Source organism: Thamnophis sirtalis, unplaced genomic scaffold (genome assembly GCF_051295495.1).
Source record: "Thamnophis sirtalis isolate CommonGarterSnake01/CBP01778 unplaced genomic scaffold, rThaSir2_p1.2 scaffold_7, whole genome shotgun sequence".
Classification (NCBI taxonomy): domain Eukaryota; kingdom Metazoa; phylum Chordata; class Lepidosauria; order Squamata; family Natricidae; genus Thamnophis; species Thamnophis sirtalis.
This window is the reverse complement of record NW_028261387.1, coordinates 55,012,493-55,035,969: the sequence shown is the minus strand read 5'-3', so window position 1 is coordinate 55,035,969 and position 23,477 is coordinate 55,012,493. Positions and strand designations below refer to the sequence as shown.

At 35.7% G+C, this 23,477-nt stretch overlaps 1 protein-coding gene and 1 long non-coding RNA gene across 3 annotated transcripts in view; one reads left to right on the top strand and one right to left on the bottom strand.

Annotated features, from left to right (window-relative positions):
- LOC106543447 (uncharacterized) overlaps window positions 1-10,001 on the top strand; it is a 50,908-nt gene extending 40,907 nt beyond the window's left edge. Inside the window, exons 5-6 of one of the 2 annotated variants that reach the window (XR_015697331.1) lie at window positions 409-523; window positions 4,632-10,001. This is a non-coding gene — a long non-coding RNA (uncharacterized LOC106543447). Of the gene's footprint in view, window positions 1-408 lie in introns of both variants that reach the window. The other variant, XR_015697330.1, reaches the window with a different exon arrangement.
- LOC106543446 (C4b-binding protein-like) overlaps window positions 8,684-23,477 on the bottom strand; it is a 23,622-nt gene continuing 8,828 nt past the window's right edge. The window contains exons 5-9 of the mRNA XM_087720115.1: window positions 21,839-22,030; window positions 17,975-18,166; window positions 13,593-13,619; window positions 11,737-11,800; window positions 8,684-8,790 (exon numbers count right to left, since the gene is read on the bottom strand). Of these exons, the coding sequence (XP_087576241.1) occupies window positions 8,787-8,790; window positions 11,737-11,800; window positions 13,593-13,619; window positions 17,975-18,166; window positions 21,839-22,030 (479 nt within the window). The 3' untranslated portion in view covers window positions 8,684-8,786. The remainder of the gene's footprint in view (window positions 8,791-11,736; window positions 11,801-13,592; window positions 13,620-17,974; window positions 18,167-21,838; window positions 22,031-23,477) is intronic.

Sequence of the window (23,477 nt, the reverse complement as noted above, 5' to 3'; positions counted from 1 at the left end):
CTGAATGGAAGAAAAAAAAATTATAAGGAAAAACGTTAAAAAATAATGAAAGACATAATAAGAAAAGGAAATTAAGACAAAACATTAGCAGAAAGGTTGTATGAGTATGTCCTAAGAGTAATCCTACAATCAAAAGAAAAATCAAATCTATATAAAAGGTTCCAAAAAGTTAGGAGAATCTTTAATATTAAATGCAACCAACAATCCAATAATGAGAAGAATTTTTTAAAAATGATCCAGAATATGATTCTAATACATAAAATAAGCTTCAAGAAAAAAATCTGATCCAGGATATTGAAATGATAATGAAGAGGCAGAGAATAAGTTGAATAAGAAATAAAGATGGAAAGCAATTGAAATAATGTATTGTGCTAATCTGAATTGGCATCAATGTTCTTTTTTTTTCAGTAAAAGTACTACAGAAGAATTAAACTAAAGAAGATGATAATGATGAACAAAGTCAAAACTTTAAGAAAGTAGTTTGGTTAAATGCTTGTGGCTTACTACAAGAGATAACCAAATGGTAAGTGCTGTAGAAATAATTTTGATATACAGATAGTCCTTGCTTAAATACTACCCTGTTTATGACCATTCAAAGTTATGATGAGCATTGTGGTGTCCCTGTTATCGCATGACTGAAACTCAGGCATTTTGCAATCAGTGCATGTGATCACCACCTGTGAACTTCACATTTGGCTTTCAAAAAGATAATCAATGGAGAAACTGGCTAAGAAATGAAAATTACAGTCTTGTCTCACTTAATGACCAGAGGTTGATTTTCATTTAAAACCACAGAAAATATTTGTGACTCAGGGTTGAAATGAGGGGTCCTTGGTGCTTTCTTAGCTTGCTTGTTTTCTTGCAGACTTTTCATTGCCCTAACTAGGTGACATAATCAGTGCTAGCAAGGAGTGCTGTTTGCTGTTAGTTTATATTCTGGCGACTTGCCTATCTGTGTAGGTGGAAGTGGTCTTAGAGATTCTTTGGTTGGGCTGTTTACTGATGCCTCTTTGGCAATTTCTTGATTGGGGTATTATTTACTTCACTGTTGGTCTAAAGTTAAGCTTGGAGTTTACTATGTTGATCAGGGTGCTGATTACTGGTGAAGATGTGCTGGAGTATTTGTTCTCTTTTGGACTGGTTGTCTCTTGCGTAGTCTATAGATGTTGTTAACGTCTATGTGTCTATTGATGGTTGATTTTTCAGAAGTGCCAGGCTTCTAGAAATTCCCTGGCATTTTTGGACTTGGCCTGGTCTAGGCGCGTCACATTTTCCCAATTGAAACTATGGTTAAATTTGTCTATATATTGTGAAATGATTGTTTCTTAATTGGTTCTATGCTTTGTTATGTCACACTCCTTTTTCTCTTTTATACTTCCTGAACTTTTGAGGTCCAATCTGGGAACCAATTCACTATAGGAGTGATAGCTCCCCTTCATTGGATATGCTTAAATTGACACTAGTCAGGCATTCTTTAGGAATGTTTGAATTTCTGCATTAAGTAGAAGATTGGATTATGTCGCCTAATAGCACTTATCATTTTTATTTGGGAATAATATATGATATCCAGAGTAGACTTGCAAAATATACATTGCAAGGAATAATTTGTTCTAATAGTAAAAAATTCAACTGGATGTAGTTAATGGTCATTAATTTTAATATGCTATAGTAATGTTTTTTATATGCTGTACATATAAGAAGTAACTGCAAGCTTCCCATGCTAATAGATAGTTTAATGTTATATTTCTTTATTAAATCTATTTCTTTATCAGATAGAATATTCCCAGTTTTTAAGTATTATGTTGAACGAAATGTTGCTATCTATTTTTGCTATTGTATGTATTAAACAAAAACAACAAAAGAATTTCCTTCTAGAAAACTTGCAAGATTTCCTATAAAATGCATGGATGCAGAACATGGAAACAACAACGCGTCTTCCTCTGGAAGCTGGTTTCACATGGTGGCTTAGATTTTTCCATCTCTGTATCTAGCACCATTTGAAATCAGTGTTCTAGGAGCAAGAATTACAGCACTGGATGTAGAAAAGAAAGCAGCAACAAAGCTATCATTAAGCAAGAGCTGAAATGTTAATTTAAAATAAGATTAAAAACTGATACAACAAAGGATGACTGTATCCAGGTCTGTATACATCACAAATAAAACTGGAACATGGAAAGAACCAGATGTCAATTATACACAACACTCTTCTGCTACCTTGAATAGGTACGTAAAATACTGCTTTTTTGTGTTAAGCCCTAAGTGAATTGAAGCTATTCTAATAAGGCCAATCTTACATAACAATTTTACTAAAAGAAACACTCTGAATTGGGTGTTTTGGTGTAAAAGAAATTGTTTGATTTTGTTATTAGCTGATTGAATAGTAGAACATTTCAACATACTTACTTAGAAATTAATCAATTCACCTAACTTAATGAGATTTATTTATAAGTATTTGTGCATATGAGCATACACTTAGTTTATCTTGAATGTGCCATTTGCTTCTATCAACCTCCTCTCCCCCGCCCCCCAAAAGCAGGTAATGGACACAGCATTTAGAAAGTGTATCTCAGTACACATATCAAATTAACAAATTAATAAAGTATTGTTATTAATACAGGAACTTCCGTTTTACAAATTGAAATGGTTAGTGCTTACCTTTAATTGGTATTAAGTCACAAATTGCAAATAAAAATATTCAGTAATCAATGACATTTAATCATCTGTTCAGACTAGTTTTTCAAGATAAATACTAAAGAGCATTTGCTTAATGAAAATACCTATCAGATTGTTAGCATGTTCTGCATAACCTATAGCACTTTAACAACCACTGTTGACTCAGAAAAACATCTCTTACACAGGCTGACCGATTTCTCTTGGTGTTCAGAGTCTTAGTTTTTGTCTAGCACCATTTGAAATCGGTTATGATGTAGGGGGAAAAGCAACTACGGTGGAAGTGCTGGACATACTTTAAGATGATTTTGGCTAAAAGTATTAAAGTGAGAGACCATGTATTGTGATAGAAATAATGCCTTTTCTGTTGCTTGTGTGTACAGAAACCTATTCTCCATGGTACATTTCACATTGACAAATACTTCTATAAAATTATAAGTTAGGTTTCTTTAATGTTATGCAATCTTGTTGCACATTGATGGTAATAATTTGTTTTTGTTGTGTAAAATTTAACATTTTTAGAAGTAAGATGCATTGAATTGCTAATGTATGAACATTAATGATATACAACAGCAAATATGCTGCGAGGACAAACTTCTAGGCAAAGCTCATAGAAGTGCCCCAAACAGCTCCATAGAGGCATCAAAGTCAGCTTTCACATTCCAGCTTTCACATTTCTTCAGAAAGTTTTTAAGCTCAGTTAAGAATAAGGTAAAAGAAAATTGGAAATATTTATATCTGCAGGCTACTACTGCCACCATCTGGGGAAGGCGAAAGGAAGACTGAACAAGCAGTTGAAAGTTCCTAAACTTTTTTGATATTTTTTTTTAAATTAACAAAGAACTCTGTAAATAGTAGAATTATCAGGTAGTAGAAGTTACTAAATATGATTTTTGGGAATAAGAGAGAAGAGAGACTGGCTGAGGAGCATCTTTCCTAGGGCTGAATTGTCTTTTGAAAAATTCCCTTCATCATTTTTTAAAAATTATTTCTATAACTGCACATTTCAGCAAACAACTCAGATCTCTCAAGCATTGTCATGATTTTACTTTCTAATCACTATATATCTTGGAATGATTGAGCACTTTAGGCTACCAGATTTGGCTATATAAGGTCCTGGAGGCAGTTTTTTGAGATTAAGAGAAAAAAAGGGGGAGAGGAGGAAGGTTGAATGGATAATAAACAGAGAGAGAGAGAGAAGATGCCCATATATTTCCACTATACATCTTCATCTAATAATACACATTTTTATTTAAATTTTAATATTTATATTTATCACTATTGTAATTATTGTATACATTATATTGATACATTTGTTAAAATTGCCTTAAACTGTAATGGAAAACTGATCTATGTATATTTAAAATATCTGGCTGTTTCTATTGCAGAACTTTGCTGTTCTAAAAAAAACCTTCAATAGTGTAGAGGGAAGAATTGTACCAAATGTTAAAAAATAATGTATAATTGATATGAAAGTGTAATAATATAACACCAACAGTAGATGACATTGATCTCTTATTTTTGTACAGTAGCTAATTTCTACATTTTTGCCACCAGTGAATACATATCGATTCGTGATTGGAATTTCTCTCTAGAAAAATGAATTTGAACTGAGTTCAAGATGTTTTCTCAAGCACTTGTTGCAATTTCAAAAGCTCTTGAGTTCATTCTTAACTGATGCTACTCTATAAATGGAGCATCTTCCATTACCAACAAACAGCATAACAAAAAAAAAACCTCTACAAAAAACAAAAGAAAAAAATAAGTGATTCCACAATAGATTAGGAATATTTGAATACTTGCCAGAAAAAAACCAGTTTTTAATAACCTCTTAAAGTCCACAAGGCAATGGGGTAGCTCAATGTCCTTTGAGATTTCATTGCTCAGTACTGTCACTTTGAGCAGTACCTTCTAGTTTCAGCTTCAGCTAAAAAACGTAAATAATAACAATGTCTGTCTAGAAGCAGAGGATCCAGAGATGATCATCTTGGAAATGGATGCACCACAACCTCCTTCAATGCTGCTAACAACTTACCCTCATGAAGGCACTAAAAATCTGAGGAATCCAGGTAGTCACTTCTCCATACACTCCTTGCAATAGCCAGGATTGGCATGAGACTAAACCACATGCAGCAAAAGCAGTCTAGAGAGTACCTTTTTCACTTCCTTCATGTTTACAAACCTGAAAGAATCCCAAATAATATGACAAACCGTACCCTTAGCATGACGAGAGGCATCAAAATATTGACAAACCCAGGTGAGTTTGTCAGTTAAGTGCTATGCAAAAGACTGGGACCTATGAAATAGTGTGTAACTAGGAGGAAAGGGAAATGGTCCAAGGAAGATTTCTGATCCCAAGGAAGTTCAATGGGCAAGTTGATAGGAAGTCAGAAGTCACCACTCCTGCTGTTTTTTTTTTTGCCCATCCATGCTAATTCTGTCTCTCTTTTTAGGTAAGGAAATATCTCTGGAACGTTGACCTAATGGGTCATGGGTTGTCCAGTGTTAAACTAAAAAGAGAATGAGCATTGATGGAACGCTGCTGATGGGAATGGCAAAACCTCATAAAATGTTTCTCTCAGTGTACTTGTTACATATTGATATTTGATATCTCAAATTGTGACTGCCATTCCTTATGAGCATTCTCAACCTATATTCTTTATTTCATTAGCAAATAACTGGAATCTATCATGACAGTTAAACTTCATTTATTCCCCCCACCAAAATTTACATTTGTAAGCATTATATGGGAAAATCACACCTTGTTTTATTTCTGCATTTTAAGCTAAATGTGGATTCATATTTAGCTGAAGGAAAACCAACTACTAAAATATTTATGTATAAAAAAGAATTAGATACAAAATTGCATTGAAAATTATTATTGCTGAGGTATGTATAAAGAGAAGGTTATCAAATTCCCAATGATAATTACGAGAAGTTTCTTGAAGGCTAAGACAAAGATTTGAATCAAATCAAATAAGTATTAGCTGGTTTCCATATGAATTAAGATACAAATTCCTAGGAGCTTCTGTTGAAAGGCTCATAGAATTGGGCTGGAAACATTTTAACTACTTATTCAGTATAAGCAATGAATGTAAATGTATAAAGTACTCACCATTATTTGGGTAAAAACAATCCACAACACTCCACCAAAGCAACAGGATACAAGCCAAAGAACCTATTAAAGCCAAATAAATACCTTTTTCTTTATTTAATTATAGTTTTCTCTAAAAGCAAAGATTAAACTACAGACAGAAAACTCCAAAATAAATGGAGTAATATACTAGGAGGAAAAAACAATAACAATATTTAACATTAAAATGCTATGAAAATGTAGCTATCATAAGGTGTGTTTTGTAATGCACTCTACAGAATTCATTCTGTATAATCCAGAATAAAACTATTTAAGGTCACAATGAAAAGTTCATAATTGCTCCTGGCATATTTTAATTGACTGCCCCAAACAGTCAATTAACATCTTTCTAGAGTGCTTAGAACCAGTATCATACAAAACATACACAAAGTATTAAATACCATATTTTTTTGAATATAAGAGGCACTGGAGTATAAGACACACCAAGGTTTTGAAGAGGCATTTTTTTTTAAAAAAAGTAGGTAGGTAGAGGGAGAGAGAGGGAGAGAAAGAGAGAGAAATACAGTAGGTAAGTAGGGAGAGAGAGAGGGTAGGTAGGTAAGTAGATAAAGGGATAGAGAAAGAGATAGAGTGTCGGTAGGTAGGTAGAGGGATAGAGAGAGAAATACAATAGATAGAGTGAGTAGGTAGGTAGGTAGATAAAGGGATAGCGAGAAATACAGTAGGTAGGGAAAGAGAGGGTAGGTAGGGATAGTGTGAGAGTGTAGGTAGGTAGAGGGATAGAGATAGGGAAATACAGTAGGGAGAGAGTGTAGGTAGATAGGTAGAGGGATAGAGAGAGAAAAATAGAGAGAGAGAGAAATACAGTAGATAGGTAGGTGTTTCTGCTGGCACAGCACTTGATCAATGTAATTCTCATCAGTCAAAGAGCTTTCCAAAAGAGGGAAAAAAATTTGCACTCTGCAAACCTCCCCCAAACGCCCCATTTTTCACGAAAATGTTTCATTTCTGCCCTCCCCAGCCAGGAGCTCTCTGAAAGTCTCCATAAGGGTATGCCCGGTCATTTTGATGAAGGAGCAGGGCTTCAACAGGGGAAAAACCGCTGTATTCGATGTATAAGACACACCCAGATTTTTGGCCCTCTTTTTGAGGAAAAGAGGTTCATCTTATACTCCGAAAAATACAGTACATATTTTTGAGGAGATAAGTAACAAGAAGAAGGGACAGGAAAACAAAACTTCAGTTTTGGGGCATCTGTATTTCATATTTCTCACCTTTGAAGATTTGAAAGCTTTTTCAAAGCTCAAGAATAGAGGTATCATTATGGCAAAAAAGTGGCATGCAGTGCAATCATTTCTCAGTAAATAATATTGTCTGGAGTATGAGCCTTTTATTTACATGCACTAGAATAAAGAAATGGGATGGGCTGCTTCTAGGTAGAAAATCCATTTTCCCCACATGACCATTTTGTTTCTGATAAAAAAAACGCAGAAGTTATGAGAAAATAAGCAAAGTTCATGGGAGATCATTTGTACAATAGCATTCTTTGGAACTGAACATATTCAGTCCTCACCAGACTACTTGGAAAATATCCTTTCAGCTTTTCTTTTTTCTTATGACATGTTCCTTAGTCCCCTTTGCTGTTATCTATGCATAGCAATACCTTATGTTCCTTTTTCAACTTCCTTTGGCTACATAATCACTCCATAATAACTCAGTATATGTGCTGGCCTGGCAAAGAAGACTGAAGAATACAGCAAACATTTGGCTAATACACAGTGGCCTAGCTTCACCAGCAGTTATTGTATGAATGTTCACACTACTATGCCTGTTTTTGTTCAAAGGTTTTATGAGAGGTTCTAGAGCTTACTTTAAAAAGCCTGGTATCAAAATTGTAGGTGACTAAAGATGGAAGCAAACCAAGACCTACAATCTGCTTCATTAGGAATGAAGATATAATGAAATCAAAGGGAATATTTGAATATACTGTATGCTTTCAGCACCAACATAAATTAAAATTGATCAGTTGAATCAGAGTATCTCCAGGGGAATATTTTGGAAAATTTGGTAATAAAATTGATGATATTTATTTATGTTACTAATACATCATCTTTCAGAACTGAGATGTCACAGCTGTTCTTATACCAACTATGAGCCATCAAATTCTGTATCCACTCAATACATTCATTGTAATTGAACTGGTTGGCAAGTATTCAGAGTCTCAAATATTCAGACTGAGAAAAACATGTTATAAACACACAGCCCTAAACATACTTTCTGTATATACTTTAAATACAAAAAAACTCCTTTGGCAGGGTACAGGAATGAAATAATTCTTCAGTATTTCAGCAATATTTCTGCCATAGTTCCCTTTGGAAAGCAGCTATTTCAGCCGCACCTCAGAGATGAGGAATCCTCTCAGCAGATGGCAGCAGCTAGCAATCTTACCTGCTGATTTCCCTATTGACTTTCTGGAGAAGCTGGCAGGGAAGGTTGCAAATAGTTACTCACATGATCATGGGGTGTTTGGCAACTGGTTGTAAATGCAACAATTTGTCAAGCCACCAGATTATAATATGTGACTACAGAGGTGGTGTGCAGCATTTTGTGATGGCTGAAGGTGTTTTTACTGGCCAAAATCCTACCAAGGCCCTTATAATTCCAGACATGTACAGTGTTATATTAACAACTACCTTGATGTAACATCAGCACAGAATGATGGCTCTACCACTATCACTACATTTTTTAACAAAATACAGCCTGTTATACAACTAAGGACCAAAAGAATGAAAGAAAGAAAAAATAAGTTAAATCTACCTGACAGTTCTTGCTGATGATGAGCTCTTTCACTATAGAGATGATGTTGGAAACTCTTGCTAAACATACTGCAGAATATGTCATTGCTCATGCAACTTTCAATTTTCTCATGTTGGAACAAATGTACTCATGCCCCAGGCAGCCAAGCCACTATTATGGTGCTGTGTCTGCACTTCCTTTTCATTCTTCTCTGACGTTCTCTTGTTCACCTGTTAAGGAAAAGAAATGTCAGTCAGTAAGACATTGGTAAGAGAAGGCAATTAAAGTTTGTATTTATATTCATTGGAGAAGAGGTTACAAGAGAATAAGCTGGAACAATGTGTCAGGGTTCCAAATAGCATCCAAAAGTAAATCAGAGTCCAAGGCAAAAGATTCCTCAAAGTTCCAATTTATTAAGAGCCATGTTGGCACATCTGGGAAAACCCAAATCTGAAAGCTTCTATGTTTACCCACCCAGTTGAAAGTTTAAGATCCTGCCCCCCCTACCCACAAGTCCATCACATGGTCCAATCTCTCACTGCCATGCTGGCAGCTTCCGCCCATCCAGTTCTGGCCAGGTGCAGAGATAAAGGATGACCTTGACTTTCTAGAAAGAATGTTGTTATGGCTACATATCACCCAACTCCATATAATCTCCCCTCACATTTTTCCACAATAGAAAATGAATAGTAGAATAATAAAAAGTATGGCAGGCCTGAAGTCCAAAAAAGAAAAGGTGGCTAGCAGGCCTGACACAATGGGGAATACACATCAGAGGAATGCCCTACCATATGTGGTATATCATCCTCACCCCCAGAGATGAGTTTGACCCCTATTGATTCAGGTTGTATTGAGCACTATTAGATATGATTATTTTGATTATGAATTTTATGAACTTTTTATAATGGAGTTTTAGATGCTTTTGCATCATTGTTATTTATTTAAACTGTTGCATTGTCCAGTTGTCTTACTTGCTTTGATTGTAAGCCATTGAAACAATTGATAATAGCAATAAAGCAATAAAGACAACTGAGGGAAAGGGAATTGGTTGGGTTTGGAATTAGGAACATTAAAATGTTAAAACACATCTAAGGCTAGAGCAGAAGATTGTAAATTATAAAAAAAATTAAGGATATCAGAGAACGAACCTGTAAGAAGAAGAATAAAATATTTCAAAGTAAAGGTTAATATGGAAAACAGAATAGTATTTAGAAAATTATGAAAGCCAGAAGAAATAGACACAAGATAAACATACCAACTATATATTAGAGAGTGATAGCTAATTTTTTCTTTTGTAACTTATAACAAGTTTTCCAATAATAATGTTTGTGAATCTTGCTTCGATTTGTACCAACCCTACTACTACTACTTCCAGGAAGAAAGCACCTACCGTATTTTTTGGCGTATAAGACGCGCCAAGATTTTGAAGAGGCAAATTTTTTTTAAAGTTGGTAGGTAGATAGAGGGATAGAGAAGGAGAGAGAGAGAAATACAGTAGGTAGGGAGTGGGAGAGAGTAAGTAGGTAGATAGGTAGATAGATGGATAGAGAGTAAGAGAAATGCAGTAGGTAGGTAGGTAGGGAGAGTAGGTAGGTAGGTAGCAGTGGTGGGTTGCAGGCGGTACGCCCAGGTATGCGTGTACCGGAGCCAACCCAGAGCACTGGATACCGTTCCGATACAATACTCCGGAGAGCCCACCCGAACTCCGTACCGGTATTTAAAGGCTTCTGCGCACATACAACACCTGCGCGATGCTCCATGGGGAGCTGGAGCATTGCAGAGGAGCTAAGACACATGTGTGCACTGCCCACATGCGCACGTACACTGCACGCCTCCATGAGGATGCCACGGGCCCCGTTCCAACTGTACCAGTTGGAACAGAATTTGAAACCCACCACTGGTAGGTAGGTAGATGGAGAGAGAGAGAGAAAAAAATACATAGGCAGGTAGGGAAAGAGAGTAGGTAGGTAGATATAGGGAGACACAGAAATACAGTCAGTAGGTAGGGAGAGAGAGAGTAGGTAGGTAGATGTTTCCAGGTGTATTTATCCATATGCTGGAGAAGGAAATCACTGACAACCTGCAGCACCCAAGACTTGTTTCTGCTGGCACAGCATTTGATCAATGTAATTCTCATCAATCACTCTAACTAAAGAGCTTTCCGAAATGAAAAAATAGTTTTTGCACTCTGCAAACCTTTCCAAAACAGCCTGTTTTTCGCAAAAACGGGCCTGTTTTTTTTTCAAATAAAAGGCATGAATAGGCTTCGGGGGCTTGCAGAGTGCTCCGGGGGGGGGGGGACAAGAATGAGCAAAAACCAGCCTGTTTGCTTGTTAAAACCAGCCTGTTTTGTCAAAAAAAAATTGCATGCATAACCTTATGAAGGCTTATAGAGTGCTGCTGGGGACATTTTTTGTTCATTTCTGCCCTCCCCAGCCCCCAACAGCTCTCTGAAAGCCTCCATAAGGGTATGCACGGCCATTTTGGTGAAGGGGGCAAGGCTGCAGGAGGCAAAAAATGCTTTATGCGATGTATAAGACGCACCCAGATTTTAAGCCTCTTTTTTGAGGGAAAAAAGTGTGTCATACTCCGAATACCGAATACTCCGGTATATGCTTCCATGATGAAAGCTGGTGACATCATCGTTGTCCAGGATACCTAATTGTAAGTTCTTTTCATGTTACCATTAATTAGCCCACCGAACTGTTACCTATTTATTCACATTTGCAGGCTTTCAAACTGCTAGGTGGGCAGGAGCTGAAGCGATGGGAGCTGTGCCTGACATTCAACAGAACTCAAGCTTCAAATGTGGGCTGGCAAATTAACTCAGCATTAACTAATCACATGAGCATCTCCATTCCTACTACCATTCCTGAATTCATGATAAGACATAGATATATATGTAGCTTTTATTCTTTAACAAAAATACACATCAATGCAAAAAAAAAGTTTTAGAAGCAATTTTTGAAGGAACACGCATAGACTGATACAAACACAAAACAGCATAATCTGCCTACCACTTAGCTTCCTTTTTTCCCCACCATGGAACTACAATATATGTATATCATACATGAATGGCATTTACACCAATATTGCATTTTTTAATATCTAAAAATATTTTAGTGTCCATATAAAACAAATAAAAACAAAAATAAGGAAATTAACACAAGTCCTACCTTTCTTCTATATATTTCCGGTAAAACATTGTGACTGCCAAAATCCAAAAAGGTAATGAACACCCTGAAAAGAAAAGAAAATACAAAGTGCCATAGTAAAATTACAGTGTCTTAGTAAAAATAACTAAAATCAAGAAAATTAATATGTGATTTAAAAAGTGGTTACTCCATTCTTTAATTAAATCTTTACAGCTAAAATATTATGTGGAAACTATCCCAGCCCTAATACCTGTTAATTGCAGAAATTCACTATGCTGTGGACAATTAAATCATTTGAACAATCAATATGAAACTTAATTCAGAACTTTACAGCCTTCATTCTTTATATATTAATGCTCAGAGTACTGGAAACAAACCAAATTATTATTCAGGAATGCAGATTTGATTGAAGAGATATATTTGAAACATTGTTGGATCAGTCTCATTGATAAAATACAGCAATTGACGAATACATTTCATTTCATTTATTCCATTTGTATGCCGCCCTATCCCGAGGGATTCAGGGCGGCTAACAGGCGGGGGGAGGGGGGGATACAAACAAAAGACAAGACAAGCAAGTTAAAAACAGAGCAGCAGTCGCAACCATTTAAGTGGGGCCGGGAACTCATCAGCCCCAGGCCTGCCGGAACAGCCAGGTCTTAGTGGCTTTGCGGAAAGCCGGAAGGGTGGTGACAGTCCGGATCTCCACGGACAGATCATTCCAACTTTTATAAAAGAAACAAGCATGTTGCACTGGAGGAATTCTTCAAGTTTTGATTTTGATTTTGGGTTGTAGTAATGAGGTGTCTCATTACTTTGCCACATAGTTTCTCTGATGCATGAGTTTTGAAGAAATTCATATCAGAGACCAGAAACAGGCTATTCCAACTGTTTGGAATAACTTATACAAATAAAAATGTTCCTTGAAAAGCATATTACGTAAACCCAAAGACCTATTACCAATGGAAGAATACAGGACTGCAAGGAAAAGATCACTACAATGAGTGGCAGGAAGTTAATAAAACATTCACAAATGCCAACTAGTGATTAAAAAAATACAATATGACTTCATTAATTTCCACTCAAACAGCCACATGTTTAACCAATTGGGAAACATGGAAATCTTGGAACAAGCCAGATTGAAAATTTCAAAAGAATTTTAAATCTAGTATCAGGCAGTCCTAGGGAATTATAACCCACATACCATATTGCAAATATAACAGGTAAGCAAGCAAGCAAATGTACACATACTAATAACTGATAACCATCCACAGTGAAACAATCATGGGAAAAGAACAACACCTTCCTAATGAACCATCTCATATAATTATTGACTCCACCAATCTCAAAGGATGCAATCAAAATGCAAATAAGACAAAAGCACCATCTTATCAAATAAATTATCTACCAGCATCAAGGATCAATCACTTGCAAAAAATACCAGCCTCCCATGCATCATACAAGACAAGCATGTACAGGGCTGGTATACAAAAGGATATGTAACTCCTTCATCAAAAACACTTCCTTCAGAATTCCTACTGCAATATTATATGACAAAGTAATGAAATGACTGTATCCAAAACCCAATCACAGAGAACTCCCACACCATGAAGGCAAACCCCAAGCTATACATGTTTGTTACCATCTTGTGAATTGAAACAATAGAGACAAAATTGTGTTCTGTGTTTATCCATATCTGCACAGAAGATCAAGAGAGGAAGCTTGGTTATACTATTGAGACATCTGGGTTAAAATGAATGGAAGAAGTAGTTCTATCCAATAAAGTAGATGATATTTCCCAAAAAACGTATTGAAGATTTTTCAAAACAGCATTGAACTGTGCTAAGATTTATATTTTCATTTTCAAAATTACATACCACATATAACTAGTTTGATGAAGTTACCTAAAAAGAAAAAGAAAAATTATTCTGGTAAGTGAGTGTCTTACAAAATGAACATACAGATTATTTATGGAACAATGAATTATTCAGGCTCGAAAGCTCAGCAGAAATTATTAGCTGAAATTCTACACTTTGAGGAGTATTTTTTTTATAAAGTATTTTTTTAAAAAAAAGAGTTTTCAACCTAAAAACTTTTTGTACAATCAAGAAATCACATAGTTTAAAAGAATATATATTGATCTACTCATTCTGAAATAAATTTTTGATCAAATTTTCTTTTAAAAATACAATAATTAATATTGGTTATTAATATTAAGCATCTAGAACAGCACAAAACAACAGTAACGTTGCCTGCATTGAAGCTTTTTCCAAAGAAATAGCTAGCACAAGTACTAAATGATGTCAAATAATGTAATATCAAATTTAAGCACTAGCTCATTGCAAAAAACAATCCAACTAATATATACAGCAAAACTCCAGTTATCATTGAATATCTGGGGTGCAAAATCCACAGAGAAAAAGGGCAAACAGTGCCCCACCAAAATGTAAGATCAGGCTGGAAAATAAGATTAGCAAACTGATAAGATTCAAGTAAACTAGAACAGATGAATGAAAATAAATTTTAAAAAAAGAAAACCATCAAATACCTAATCAAGAAATGCCACTTAGAAACAAGGAAGATCAAGGAAGCACTGGAAATAATAAAGGAGCAAATAACAGTTATAATCAAGAAGATTAGCAGATGGGAAGCTCAAATTGCAAATTATAGACAAAATCTCCAATTTCAATCCATACAGAAGGATTTCTATTAATCTATCAATGGAGAGACTGCAGTGAATGCAGTACCTGACAAGGAAGAAACAGGGCAGTTCTGGATGAAGATATAAGAAATATAACAAAAATGCAGTTTCGTTAAAGGTGGTGGGTAAGAATAAAAAAGATAAAATGAAAGAACTTGTAACAGATGAAATGGTGGAGAAAAGGACAAGGAAGATCAAGAATTAGTCAGCAGCAGTTGAGGATAAGCTTCATGGATTTTGGTTGATAGCATCTGACCAGTTTACATGTACTTGTTGTCAAGCAGCTTAACAACATACTGCAAGGAGCTGATATGGAAGAGTAGCTAATATCTGGCAAAATGAAAGATCCAGCAAAAGAGGCAACATTAGGCAACTACAGGCCAATTACCTAATAGCCAACAACTGTCAAATTACTGATTGGTGTGGTAGCTGATGCAATCTAACATCATCCAGTTGAAAACAAGCTATTTCCATCTGAACAGAAAAGAGATCCCTTCTAAAGCAGAGGAACACAAGATCAACTGACAAGATGATTCTGTCCAGATTCTGGAAAACTGCAAGGGAAGAAAGACCAATATGAATGTAGCTTGGATTGATTACAAGAAGACATTCAACATCCTGCCACATGATTGAATAATCAAATGCCTAGAAATAACAGGAATCAGTAGAAACATCAGAAGCTTTGTGCAAAGATCAATGGTACAATAGAAAACATGGTTGCTAAACAATGGTAATAGATTGACAGAGGTTAACATCAAGAGAAGAATCTTCAAGGAGACTCACTTTCACCACTACTGTCAACAATACTAAGAACTCAGGCCATGGCTATCAAACACCAAAATATCTGCCAGACTATCCTACTTCCTTTACATTGATGTAGTTGTATGGAAAAACGCTATCTGAATCGCTGCTCAATATTGTGCATCTATATACCTAAAATTTTGCAATGGAGTTTAGACTGGACAAATGTGCCATGCTTATTATTAAATGAGGAAAATAGTAAAAACTGAAGGAATCCCCATAGAAATAACATCAAAAATCTCAATGAAAACAATCACTGTAAATGAAAATGATCACCTGAGCATCTTTCAAGTTGACAACACCAAGCACACTGAAGTCCAAGAAAATATTAGAATTGAAGTATCGCTTCAAGTAAATGAAGTATCACTTCAAGTAACAAGCCAACTAATGTACAGCACAGTTGCAATACAGTTAGGAGGAAATACCACATAGTGATGGCATTTCTTCTTCCAAATTCAATGGAGGAAATATCATAAAGGCAATTAACACCTGGGCAATTCCAGTCATCAGATACATATTTGGAATAGTGAACTGGATTCAAGCAGAACTAAAAGCCCTGGATTAGACGACTAGAAAAATCATGACAATGAATCATGCCTTACATTCCGAAAGCAATGTTGAAGACTCATTTACCAAGGAAACTGGGTGGGTATGAACTGTTGCAAGTACATCACAAGTTGAAGAAGTAAAAAAAAGGCATTGAAAGAATATCTGAAGGACAGTAAAGAAGATTGTCTGAAGCTAGTATAGCAGGAGTACTGCAGAGTCAAAACTGGCCTGCAGCAAAGATCAAATGAAGGACAGAAATGAGGCATGGGAAACCAAAACATTACATGACCAATACATTAAACAAAATAGCACGGAAAACTGGTAATAACTCTAATAGCAAACATCAATAGCTGCTTATCCAAGGTTCTTGGGAAGGACTTGATAGGTGGATAAGAATGCCAAATCTAGTCTGAATATCTGACAGACTATGCAACAAACAAGGTTTCAGCACAGAGGTACTAAAATGTTATTTACACACTATAGGAGCTGGCAGAAAACATACAGGTTTAAAAAGACCAGAACTTCCCATTTTTATTTTACCTTGCTTCAACAAAGCAAAATCTGATTTCTGTTCACATAAGAAACAAAGGGAATAGAGAGGTAAACTGGGAATGCATCCTTTGGTGCCATTTACTGTCTTCTAGCTGAGTGAATGGCGTTTTTTCCTAGATCATTGCATTAGACTTGGACTTGGACTTAATCTTCGTAAATGTCAACGTCCATAAGGCAGTGACCGTTGCATTGTGAAGGCCAGGGGCAGGACGTCACGGATTACAGCACGCCATTGATCCCGATTTAGGGCGGCTTGTTGGGCATCGGTTATCGAAAAATGGAGTGGTTGAAGATCGTGAGCCACTTGGGATATCCACGTTTTCTTTGGGGCATTTCGTGAGATTTTCCACCCATCCGGTCGCAGCGAGTTAATCGATCGGTAAGGTAATCGGCTATTGTCCATACGGCAAACGTGTCCAAACCATCTAAGTCGTTGTCTTCTTAGGTAAAGTTCGATTGTAGTTTGGTTTTTACACAGCTGCAATACCGTTTCGTTTTTCCACCGGTCCCATAGAGTTATGTGCAGAATGTTGCGCAGGCATCTTAGCTGGAATCGCTCTAATAGGTTCAGGTCGCTTTTAAGTAAAGTCCACGATTCCGAGCCGTACAGTAAGATTGTGCGGATGGAAGCATTAAATATCCTCATCTTGGTCGCAATCGTCACGTCATTTTGGCTCCACAGGCACTTCCTTAAAGAGGCGAATGCGGCTGTAGCATTACCAATGTGGCTTTTGATATCATTTGTAGCCACTACACGTTGGCTGTCGATGATCGACCCCAAATATTTAAACATGTCTACTCTTTCGATAGGGTTGCCTTCGAGGTGCAGTTGAGCTGGTTGACTGCCCGTGAAAATGAATTTGGTTTTTTCACCATTTATCACCAGGCCGAGCTTGTTAGCATTTGCTTGTAATGCATCCAGGGTATTTTGGGCGGTTTGGGCTGTTTCAGCAAAGAAGACGATGTCATCAGCATACACCAAGTCCGTGAGAGACAGCTGAGCCCCGATTTGAACGCCTGGTGTGTCTTTAAAAGTTTGTCTGAGGATCCAATCCATGGTTATATTGAAGAGCATTGGTGAAATAATACAGCCTTGTTTGACGCCGGTAGTTATTGAGAATGGTGGGGACACATTTCCCAGGTATTTTGTCCGGCTCATTCCACCTTCGTAAAAAGCTTTAAGCACGTTGAGTGTAGCATAGGGGATTGATTCAGCTTTAAGGGCACACCACAACGATGAATGATCTATGCTATCGAAGGCGCATGAAAAATCCACAAATACTAAAAAAGTGTCCTTTTTGTAACGCAGGCGTGATTCGGCTAGTTGTCTCAGGGTAAATATTTGGTCTGTGCAACCTCTTCCTGGTCTGAAACCGGCTTGCTCTTCCCTGCAATTAGTTTCTCTGACTTTCAGTAGTCTGGATCGGATTATAGAGGTTAAGAGCTTGCCGGATGTTGATAGCATTGCATTAGGTAATATTTTTCTTTTGTGTGAAGAAAGCAAAGCAGCTTTCTTCAACCTTCAATACATTTTGTCAGATTAGAATTCTACAATTTTCAAATCCATGCTATATTTTAAAAAGAGAACAGCAAATAATTTCTAGGCAGTTAAAACAATGTTTACTTAGTATAGTATATATTCTCATTGATACTTACTCAAATGACAAGTTGGGACACTAGGAAACCATTTCTTCCCACCAATATATTTAATCTTAGATGGCCCTTTCAATACATAGCCAGCATAGCATGCAATATCCACCTCATCTCCAGGCCTGTAATATTGTTTCTTCCCATGGACTATTTTTCCATGATTGATGAAAAGATGAAAATTATCTGGTGAAATTTTAACTAAAAATACAAATAGGTATTATAAGCCCCCAAAGAAGCAAATACTAAAATTAATGCAAAATATTACATATTTTGCACACCCTCACATCGTGGACATAAACTGTTTCAACTTCTTTGCTCAAGACGATGCTAAAGGGCATTACACACCAAAACAACGAGGCACCCTGTTTCCCCATCCCCACCCCCAATGCTATCACTCTGTTAATCCCCACAATACTGTCTATGCCCTGGGATGTCAAACCACCTAGTAGGGCTGTATTACTTATCCTTCTCATCTATCTTATTACCTATTTTCTTAGATTCTTCTGACTATAACTTAGTTGTTTTAGCACATGACTTATGCTGATTGCTTTTATTATCATATTTTGTGTTATGTTGATTGCTTATTTAGTAATCTATGACTATCATTGAATGCTGTATCTTATGATTTATGATTATTGTATTTTAAAATTATGATCATGATTTATCACTTGTAGTTTTTATGTACTGTACCCTGAGAGCTTATGCACCAGAAAAAAAATTCCTTGTGTGTGTCCAATCACCCTCAGCCAATAAAGAATTCTATTCTATTAGGCAGGCAGACACGTACCAAAGCCAAACATTCTTTTCCAAAATTACCTTGCTGAAGTGACAAAATGATTATTGTGGGACTTAGAAAAATTACTTCCTTATAATTTGTCTGCATTGTTCCTAATCTTTTTCAGTACAAACTAAACTTTCATTTAAATTCATCAAGTAATACATTACAACATTCAGAAACTGTCAACAAAAACACGTGCAATATTCTGCCTTTCCTGTAAATAACTGGAAACTCCAATCTTAAAGCATCTTTAAAAAGATACTCTACCAAATTTTAATACAATAAAGATAAAAACTAAAAAGAATTAATATTTGAAAGAAAGGGACAATAATAAAATGTGTGAAGAAGTATAAAGAAGTAGTTTCAGATTTTCTTATGCAGCAGTTAAAAGTTGAAATAAAAAAGGGAGTCAGACAGGGATGCCCACTCTCTCCTTTGCTGTTTATATTAACTCTGGAAATTTTGTTAAATTAAATTAGGAAGGACTAGGGAATAAAAGGTTTGCGACTCAAAAATGAAGAATATAAGCCCCAAGCCTATGCCAATGACTTAGTATTTGCTCTAGAGAATCCATTAGAATCCAGTTGGAAATTAATTCAAAAATTAGAAGAATATGGCAAAGTGACAGGATTAAAAATCAATAAAGACAAAACAAAAATGATAACCAAGAACATGACAAAAAAGCAAGAGGAACTGGAATTAGCAAATAGAATGCAAATAACTAAGAAAGTGAAATACTTGGGGATCTGGGTGTCGGCAAAATGTTCCATAATTAAAGACGATAATTATAATAAACTAGTGACACAAATAAAGAAAGATTTAGAAAGCTGGAAAAATATTCATCTATCACTAATGAGACGTATAGCCACAGTCAAAATGAATATTTTACCAAGAATCTTATTCTTGTTGCAAGCCGCACCTATTAACCCAGGTAAAACTTACTTTCAAGAATTAAACAAAATAACCGCTAGGTTCATTTGGCAAGGACAAAAAGCAAGGATTAAACTAAAGTCAATGCAAGACAGCAAGGAGAGGGGAGGTTTAGCATTACCAAATTGGGAATTATACACATTAGCAGTAACAATAACATGGGTGAAGGATTGGATAGAGCTAAAGAATAAAAGAATTTTAACCTTAGAAGGCCATGATTTGCAAGCAGCCTGGCATACATTCCTATGGGATGATAAAAATAAAACGCACAAATACTTTCAAAAACATTTAATTAGAAGAGCATTATTGCAAAACTGGCTCAAAATCAAAAAAATCCACTATGTGAAAATCCCGAATTGGCTATCACCGACAGAAAGGACGATCCATCCAAATTTTATAGATATGAATAAAATACTAAGATACAGAGATTTAACTGACAGACAGGGAATTTTAAAAACAATTGAAGAATTGGCAGAATAAAACATGAAAGTTGACTGGCTAACCTACTAGCAAATCAAAACTAAGCACAATAATGATACTAAATTATATGACATCAAAATAGAACCACACGGATTGGATAAAGTAATTCACAGCTCAGATAGAAAGATGATAGGGAGACTACACAAATTTCTCCTGAAGCATAAAATGGAAGAGAAAATCGTGAAAGAACAAATGATAAAATGGGCACAGAACTTTGGCTATAATATTGAATTAGACAAATGGGAAAAATTTTGGGGAACAAACTTAAAAATGACTCTATCAGTTGCGTACAAGGAAAACCAATGCAAAATATTTTACAGATGGCACCTGGCACCAACAAGGTTAGGTAAAATCTCAACAAATACCTCCCCAAAATGTTGGAAATGTGAATCAATACATGGAACATACTACCACCTATGGTGGACCTGTGAGGAGGCTAAAAATTTTTGGAAAAGGATCAAAAAGTGGCTAGAAGCAATAACGTGTCAAAATAGAATGGAAACCTGAAGTTTTTTTTTAATTAGGAATAATGATTGCAAAATACAAAAAAGAAATCCAGTATTTAATATTACATATAATTACAGCGGCGAGGATTGCCTTTGCCCCGAAATGGAAAAGCAAATTAATTCCAAGTGAAGATGAAATAATAAGAAAGATTATGGACTGTGCTGAAATGGACAAATTAACAAAAGAAATCCAGGGAAAAGAAGAAACAGAAAACTACCAGATATGAGATAAATGGTATAGGTGGATGGAGGAAAGAAACAAGGATCAATGAAGGAAGACAACAAAGCCCAAAAATAGTAGTTAAGGAGAAATAACACACACACACACACACACACATATATATATGTATCCAAATGGTTTAAATTTACTAGAGGTAATCAGCCAATATATCAGACAAATGAATAAGAGGGTTAAGAATGGTGAAATGCAAATGAAAGGGGAAATAATATAAGGTGAGCAATATCAATTGGCAATTGCTATTAGAAAGAACAGAAAGCTCCTGTTCGCATTGTATTGTGTAAATGTGGTGTACGTTTAAGTTTTGTGTGTATGTATTGTACATGTTTGTAAATAAAAAAATTAATAATAAATAATAATAAATAAAAAGTTTCAATCTAAATTAACCTCTTATTTTATGGTTGTAGCATAATTTTCATTTTTTCTATACATTTTTTCTAATCCAAACTGTACAGTGGAACTTTGATACTCAATTGCTTTGAAACATATCAAATTTTGTACTCAACACATCTTGATATGAAAATGTTGTCCTATTATTGTTTGTCTGTACTGAATGCACAAGCTAGAACTTGTCAGTGTCTGCTGTCATGTGACTAACTACATTAATCCTTATAGGAAAAAATGTTTGGTACTCATCATTTTTGGTACTTATCGCACCTCTTTGAACCAATTACAGATGAATATCATGGTACCACTGTATCATGTTCATTTTTAGATTATTTCAAAAAGTCTATGATTTCCAGTCAAGCCTCAGTATATTATTTAGAAGTTCATTCACATAGGTGTTATAAGGAATTTAATAAGTACTTACTGAACCAGTCAATATTCACTTTATGGAAATTGATAATATTTAAAATATATTTCTCCAACATAGCCATCTTTGTCTACATTAAAACATTAGAAGCAATAGAACACTTCACACCTAGATTTATACTTACATAAACATAATTGTGCAGGAGGATGCCAGAGATTATAACCTTGACACTGTATAGTCATCATTATGGTGTCATCAATAAAAGAATAGTTCCGATTGCAAGTTATGACAACTGTTTTTCCAGTTTCATACTGAGGTTGCAAAGGCTCTATGTCGCCATTGAGGATCGATGGAGAACCACATATGCCTGAAGTAACTAATAAAAATAGTTTTTATGCAAAAATTATCAAGACATATCATTTATCTACATTCTGATAATGCTAAGATAGTATGTTGCAATTCAGTTTCTTCTGATTAGTTCATATTCACATTACACTCACATACGTGATCCATTTCAAGCTAGAGATGTGTCTATCTTACACTAAATTACACTTTGACATATCTATAAATAGGTTTCTAGGCAACCAAACTAAAAGATTAATTGAACTTCATTTCAGTTTAAATTATCCTTCAAATCATGCTCTGGGGAAGTATCTGTATAGGGCTAGTTTGTTTGTGGGTTATTTTTTTTGTTGCAACAATAAAAATCATTTATCGTGGCATTCCCATCCTCTGGGGTTTTTTTAATTTCCCAAGGACGTCCCAATCCAATTCATTCCAGGTATGGCCCCCCTCAGCCCCAACCCTCAGTTCTTCAAGGCAAGAAAGTGCCTCACCTTCAACTCCTCCCACCTGCCTATTTGCCACCATCTCTGACCTTTTGGCTACTATGCATTCTGCCTAGCCTTGGGGCTGCTTGCCATGCTATGGGTCAGAAGTTTCTTGGTGTGCCAGGTTGCTCTCAGCATCTGGCAGCAGCCTGCTCTTCCAGAAAACACACTAAGAGCTTGATTAGGAGTCCATAAAATGCTGCCACATCCACAACAAAAATATATGCAGCCAGGTGCCATTGACCTTCATAAGGTATATTTTTGAGGCTCATTATTCATTGGTGCTTCACTCATTTATTAGATAGTAACCTGCTTGTAAAAATATTGCAAATGTTTTTGTTAATTTCATGCAACTTATTGTAGTTTAGTACACTATTGAGAAAACTTAAATTCATATTCATCCTCAGCCACAGAAGTTTACTGGGTAGTTTTTGCCAGCTCACTCCTTCTCTTCGACAAAACTACCATAGAGGACTATTGTTGTGGAGAAAAATGAAAGAAAAAAGTGCTATGTATTTTTCCTTGTGTTCCTGAAGGAAAAATGTGACCGAAATCTAATCAATCAAGTAATATCTTCTCAAGTAGATAATCCCTGCCTACCAGTTGCTTTAAAATTCCTTTTTCAAGCATTTGCTGTACACTTACAACTTAAAGTACTTTGTGTTTATGGATTTTTCTACTTTTTCTATTTCTCCTTCTTCCAACTTGGTGTTCTTCTCTTGAATCCTCTGCTAATATCTCCCATACAATAATTGACGGAGATTAGATTTTTAACTGAAATTCAATTTCCACAATTCCGTCTTTTTTCTACTGCTGGGTTATTTCCTGCCCATCCACCCACAGATAAAAACATGAAAATAAAAGATCTTATTTGCTCAGTATGTCCTAATTAAAATAGGGCAGAGACCCAGTATAAAAACCCCTTTGCTATAAAAGTTAATAGGATGATTTTGGCTAGTCACATAGAGTTGCTAATCAAAAATTTGAGGAAGA